This window comes from Colobus angolensis, unplaced genomic scaffold (assembly GCF_000951035.1).
Source record: "Colobus angolensis palliatus isolate OR3802 unplaced genomic scaffold, Cang.pa_1.0 Scaffold24, whole genome shotgun sequence".
In the NCBI taxonomy this organism is placed as follows: Eukaryota; Metazoa; Chordata; class Mammalia; order Primates; family Cercopithecidae; genus Colobus; species Colobus angolensis.
Genome location: NW_012115599.1, coordinates 13905095 through 13911325, shown reverse-complemented (window position 1 = coordinate 13911325; position 6231 = coordinate 13905095). Strand labels below are relative to the sequence as shown.

General features: G+C 53.9%; 1 protein-coding gene across 1 annotated transcript in view; it reads left to right on the top strand.

The window, feature by feature from the left end:
- The window catches only part of ITPR3 (inositol 1,4,5-trisphosphate receptor, type 3), a 90018-nt gene that overhangs the window by 16350 nt on the left and 67437 nt on the right, over nt 1-6231 (top strand). The window contains exon 2 of the mRNA XM_011945450.1: nt 2700-2770. Coding sequence (XP_011800840.1) covers nt 2700-2770 — 71 coding nt within the window. The remainder of the gene's footprint in view (nt 1-2699; nt 2771-6231) is intronic.

Here is a 6231-nt window from a genome sequence, read left to right as displayed (position 1 = left end):
AGTAGCTGGGGTTACAGGCGTGCACCACCACACCCAGCTAATTTTTATTTATTCATTTATTTATTTTTAGTAGAGACGGGGTTTCTCCATGTTGGCCAGGTTGGTCTTGAACTCCTGACCTCAGGTGACTAACCTGCCTTGGCCTCCCAAAGTGCTAGGATTACAGGTGTGAGCCACTGGTGCCTGGCCCCTTTTGGGTTTTTACAGAGGCTGCCTTACATAGGCATGTTTTTTGTTTTGTTCTGTTTTGCTTTGTTTTTGTTGAGACGGAGTCTTGCTTTTTCGCCCAGGTTGAAGTGCAAGCGTGTTTTTGGGTCACTGCAACCTCTGCCTCCTGGGTTCAAGTGAGTCTCCTGCCTCAGCCTCCTGTGTAGCTGGGATTACAGGCACGCGCCACCATGCCCAGCTAATTTTTGTATTTTTAGTAGAGATGGGTTTTCACCATGTTGGTCAGTTTGGTCTTGGACTCCTGACTTCATGATCCACCCGCCTCGGCCTCCCGAAGTGCTGGGATTACAGGCGTGAGCCACTGCACCCAGCCACAGAGGCATGATTGATTAAACCATTGGCCATTGGTGGTTAACCTAACCTTCAGCGGCTTTCTCCTTCCAGGGGGAGGTCGTGATGGGGGTGGGGCTGAAAATGGGAACCCTCAAATTACGTGGTTATTCCCCTGGCAGCCCCATCCTCAGGGGCTTTCCAAAAGTCACCTCATTAATATAAAACCAGGTGTGGTTGAAAGAGGCTTGAAATGAATAAAATTCATGCCATTTCATCTTTATTGCTGCCGATCTATTTCAGGAACTGGATACAAAAATCTCAACGTTGTAACTCTTCTTGCCCTTACCACTTAGGAAGTTACAAGGGCTTTAGGATCTCTAGCCAGGAACTGGGATGAAGACCAAATATATATTTCTTATTATATCATAACACTTTGCATTGTTGGAGGTGCTAATCATTCCAAAGAAAACACGTAGGGGCTCCATTCTGAAGGAACTCACATGTAGACACAGCAAGTCAAGAAGTGGGGCGAGACACTGTCAGGACCAGGTGCCGGAACACGAAGGAGAGAGGCCCACAGGCACTGGCCAAGGAAGGCTTTGCAGAGTAGGAGAGCGGAGCTGAGGGTGGAAGGATGGAGTTTTGCTAGGCCTATGGCTTCAGGGTGCAATGAACATTAAGGCATTGCAGGCTGCCAGGACTGCCTCTGGAGAGATGAGAGCTCCGGGGACCTTGGGATCAACTGGAGGTTTAGTACAGTTGGGGCAAGGAAATAGTGAGGCTAGCTAGGGAGTAAGTAGAGGTCAGATCACAAAAGACCTTGTTAGGCTGGGCGTGGTGGCTCACACCTGTAACCCCAGCACTTGGGAGGCTGTGGCGGGTGGATCACAAAGTCAGGAGTTTGAGACCAGCCTGGCCAAGATGGTGAAACCCTGTCTCTACTAAAAATACAAAAATTAGCCAGGCGTGGTGGTGGGTGCCTGTAATCCAAGCTACTCATTAGACTGAGGCAGGAGAATCGCTTGAACCCGGGGGGCAGAGGTTGCAGTGAGCCAAGATCACGCCACTGCACTCCAGCCTGGTCGACAGAGTGAGACTGCGTCTCGAAAAAGAAAACAGAAAAGACCTTCTTAACCAACCCAGGGAGGGGAGGTACAGAAAGAGCATGGGCTTTGAAATCAGCTGTGTGAGTTTAGACAAGTTATTTAATGTTCAGATTTGATTTTCTTCTCAGTAAAATGGCACTAAAAACAAGCCCCTTGCTGGAAAGTTGGTGAGAATTCAGAGGTAACAGGCATGGGGGTGTTGAGACAGAGTTGGCCTTTGACACGGTGGGTTAGCAGCATCACTTTATCTTAGAGGATGGAGTGGCATTGACAAATTTGAAATGCAGGAAGGGTGGCTGGATGGATAGATGGGTGGCTGGATGGGTAGATGGGTGGATGGGTGAATAGATGGATGATGGGGGACTGGGTAGATGGATGGGTGGAGGGATGAGTGGATGGGTGGATAGATGAATGAGTAAATGAATGCCCTCAGGAAATGCGAGATTAACGCCAGCATGGCTATAAGAGGGAAATTGTCCTAGAGTGAACCAAAGGGGAGACTATGAAATGAGGCCTGACTGAGACTGGGCAGGCGTGAGACTCATCATCCTTCCTTGGAGACCTAAAGACTCATGCCGCTAGTTTGGTGTCTCCTATGCTTCTCTCATCTGTCTGTCTCTGGTCTCTCTCTAGCTTCTGTTTCTCATCCTTTTTATCTTTCTGACTCTCTTTGTCTCTCTCCCTTCCACTCCTCTATGCTTTTGTTTTTCTCCTCCTCTCCTGCCCCCTTCACCCACTGCCCGTTCCCATCAGGGCAGCAGTGTCTCAGGGCTGGGACAGGAGATACACTTGCAGCATGTGACAGTCCTGACTGGTGGCAGAGTACCCCCAGGACAGCTGCAGCTCCAGTCAGGGGGTTGGGGTGGGCTGGGTGTGCTTCTGTGTTCTTCCTGGGGTTCTCCCCACCCCCAAGAGACATCTTGCCTTTCAACAGTGATGCCAGGAAAGAATGACTTGATGGTGGGGAGCTTGTTAGAGATGGAGGAATTATCTTAGGGGCTCACTGGTGCCTGGCATGCCCTGCTGTAAGGGAGGGATGCTGTGGGAGATAGGTCTCTTCTCTCCTGCTGACCGAGCTGCCTTGTCCCCCAGGCTGGTGGATGACCGCTGTGTGGTGGAGCCCGCGGCCGGGGACCTGGACAACCCTCCTAAGAAGTTCCGAGGTAAGACCTCCGCTTCCTCGGCCCCCGCCCCTCCCAGGCTGCAGGATCCTGGACCTATGACTAAATTTATTCAACTGCGTTCAGCCCCAGCGGCTGGATTAGATGTGGCGCTGCCCTGCAGACCTCACTCTGCTGTCGGTGGAATCCCCCTTGGCTTGCACTGCTGCCATCTTGGCACAGACACGCCATTCCCTTCATTTTCCAGGGCCACGCCCCACTTCTCAGGGCCACACCCACTTCTGGCCAGGGGCCCATTCTCCCCCCTCAAAATCCCCACAGCTGCAGGGCTTTCTTTGTCTGTGTGACTGGGTGTTTCCTAAGGGAACGGGTGGAAAAGAGAATTGTCTTAGGCTTTAGGAGACCCTGCTGACAGCCCTTCCCTGTGCCTCAGTTCCTCACCTGCATGGTAAGAGATTTGGACCCCAGAACTCTTCTGACCCTGGCTGTGTCCTCAGCCCGGTCCTGTGTGTGAGTCCTGCCCTGTAGGAGGCTCTAATAACAAAGCCCCTCGGTGGGAAGTTGGTGAGAATTCACCTTGGGCAAGTGACTTTGTTCGTGGGGCCTTGTCCTGTGTGTTCAGTGGGCTCCTCGGGCCACGCAGCGGGCTGAGGACCTTTGTGGGGATTAAACAATATCCTGGCTGTCATTATGCCGAGCCAGAGTGAGGTACTATTGTTGTGCTTACCTGTGAGGGCTGAGACCGACCGACAGTCAGACAGACAGGTCCTGGGTGTGGCGGGCATGGTGGGAACAGGCAGCAACACGCTGGGCCTGCTGCCACCAAGTCTGCCCACGTGGCTGCTCCTCTGGGGAGAGCTTAGCTGGGATTGTCCTCGAGGGAGATGCTGGAGGGGGAGCGGGATTTAAGACAATCTGGCAGCATCCTAGGCTGGCTGGCTGCCAGGGGCCTTGCCCATCACTTGGAGCCTGCAGAGGGGCCCCCCATCTGCAATTCTGTTCCTGCTTCCATCACAGGGCCCTGAATGGGGGCTTTTGGCTGGTGGACGAGCCTCACCAGCATAAGGCCCCTTTGCCCTACGCCATTGGCCCCTGCTGCCTCTCCACCTCATCCTCTCCCCCTTGCCCCCTCCCACTTCCCTGCAACCACGCCAGCCTCCCTGCCATTCCTCCTAGTCACCAGACACACTCCCGCCTCCACATCTTTGCTGTTCCCTCTGCTCTGAACATTCTTTCTCCAAATATCCACGCAGCCCAGATGCTCAGCGGCTTTAGGTCTCACGTCTTCAGCGAGGCCTTCCCTGACCATTCAATACAAAATTATACCGCTGGCCCCACCTCCCTTCCCTGCTTTCTTTTTCTCTGTAGCGTGAATCTGCCGTGTTCACTGTATTTTATTTATTTGTGTTTGCCATTTTTCTGCCCCACTAGAATGTCAGTTCCACCAGGGGAGGGATTTCTGTGTTCTTGTTGTTTGCTGTTTTACCTGCAATGTCTGCCACATGGTGGGTCCCTGAGCACATTTGAGGAATCAATGCATGCATGGGGCCCTTCCCCAGTGTCCTCTTGCCCTGCCCCTCACTCAGGCCTGGCTGCTCCATGTCCTGTTGTTGTGACCCACCCAGAATTCCCCCAGTGGAGCCCAGGCTCTGGGGGTTTCATGTGCTCACCTGGAGGCACAGCTCTGACCTCTCCTGTCCCAGTTCCCTGAAGGACGGATGGGTAGAGACAGGAGGCCTGGGCCTCTTTGAGGCTGCAAATGGAGGGTGGATTGCAATCTAGTAGCAGGATTTAGTCTAGTTCTTGGAAGGAACTTAGTGATAGAGAGAGATAGAGATAGAGAGAGAGAGAGAGAGAGATTGGTGAGGGTCCCATGGGTGGGCTCTGCCAGGACCGGAAGGGGAAGGTTTGCATGTATGTCGAGGTGTGTGTGGGCAGCTGTGTGGTGTGACAGGCTGGTGACAGGGACGTGGGTGTGACCGAGGAAGACTTGCCCTAGGCTTCTAGTGGACAGAGTTTCGGGCCAATTTTTGACAACAACAAGGCCACTTAGCAGAACAAATGCTCCTTTGACTTCTTGCCCTCCTCCACCCTCATCACGCCTTCCCTCTCCCTCCTCCCCCAGGCCTCCATCTCTTCTGCATTTTCCCAAAGTCTGTGAGTGGGCTCCCTCCCCCCGCCATACCTGGGTGTGGTCCCATAGCCTCTCTGGGTCCATCCAGCAAAATGATGTGGAAGAGAAAAGTTCAGACCCCATCTCCTTCCCCCTCTTCTCTGCCCAAGCTCCTGGTTCCTTGGTGTCTTGGTGAGGTGGGTAGAGGCCCCTCTGGACTCCCTATGGCCCTGTTGGGACCTGAGTAGAGCTGACCTTCTGGGACAGAGCCAGGCCTCCGTACACCCTGTGGCTGGCGAGTACAAGTTGGGGCATTACAATGTGGGACGAGAGACACGGACTACAGCCTCTTCAGTTTTGACACTGGAGCCCAGAAAAGACAAAGATGGGGCTTGGCCTCAAGCCGCGAGTCCTAGCTTTCACTGTTTCCACTGGCCCTTGAGGGTGGGACCCAGCAAGGGGGTGGGGTTATGGCAGGCGTTTTAGAAGTTGGCTGGTGGTCATCAGAAATGGCCTTGTCCTGAAGACTCCTAGAAGTTCTGCCCCCCAACATCTTGGGGGTGAGCCTGGCCATTGCTGGGACTCCCAGCTCCCTGCCTGACTCCCTGCCAGCTCTCCTTTCACTTGCTGACCCTGGAGGCTGAGCTCGCAAAGCCCCCACCACTCCCACCTTGGGAAGGAACCCCTGCATGGCTCTTTGCTTGTGGCTTCAGCTCCAGCCGCCTTCGAAGACACCCTAAGCCCCAACATGTTCAGGGAATTACTTCCAGAGCTGACAAGGCCCTGGGAGGCCCAGGCTGCTGATGCCCTGGTATGTGTGGCACCCACACTAGGCCAGCCCTTGAACTCTGCCTGGCTGTAAGGTTTTGGGCTGTGGCTGCAGTGAGTCCCGAGCTGCTGACTGGGCTGAGCCTGGGGCACATTCCCTCTCCTAGCCCTTTTTCCTTCTCTTCCTCCTCCTGTTGGGGCAAGGGACTGGGTAGCCCCTGTCTCCAAGTCTACCTCAGGGAAGCTCAGAACCTGCACTCCCAGCCCGAGTGCCCCCAAGACAAGTGTGTGGGAGCAGGTGTCAGGGAGGAGAGTGATGAGGTGGCCGCTCTCCATTTGCATGACTGGATGTCCCCTTCCTCAGCCTACGCCTCCTCTCTACCTGTCCATGCTACAAGCCCGGTTTATTGTTACTGTGATTAAGACATATTTCAAGTCTATACAATAGTAAAGAGAAAAATAGGGCCAGGTGCGGTGGCTCACGCCTGTAATCCCAGCACTTGGGAGGCCGAGGCAGGCTGGTCATGAGGTCCAAAGTTCGAGACCAGCCTGGCTAACATGGTGAAACCCTGTCTCTACTAAGAACACAAAGATTAGCCGGGCATGGTGATACGTGCCTGTA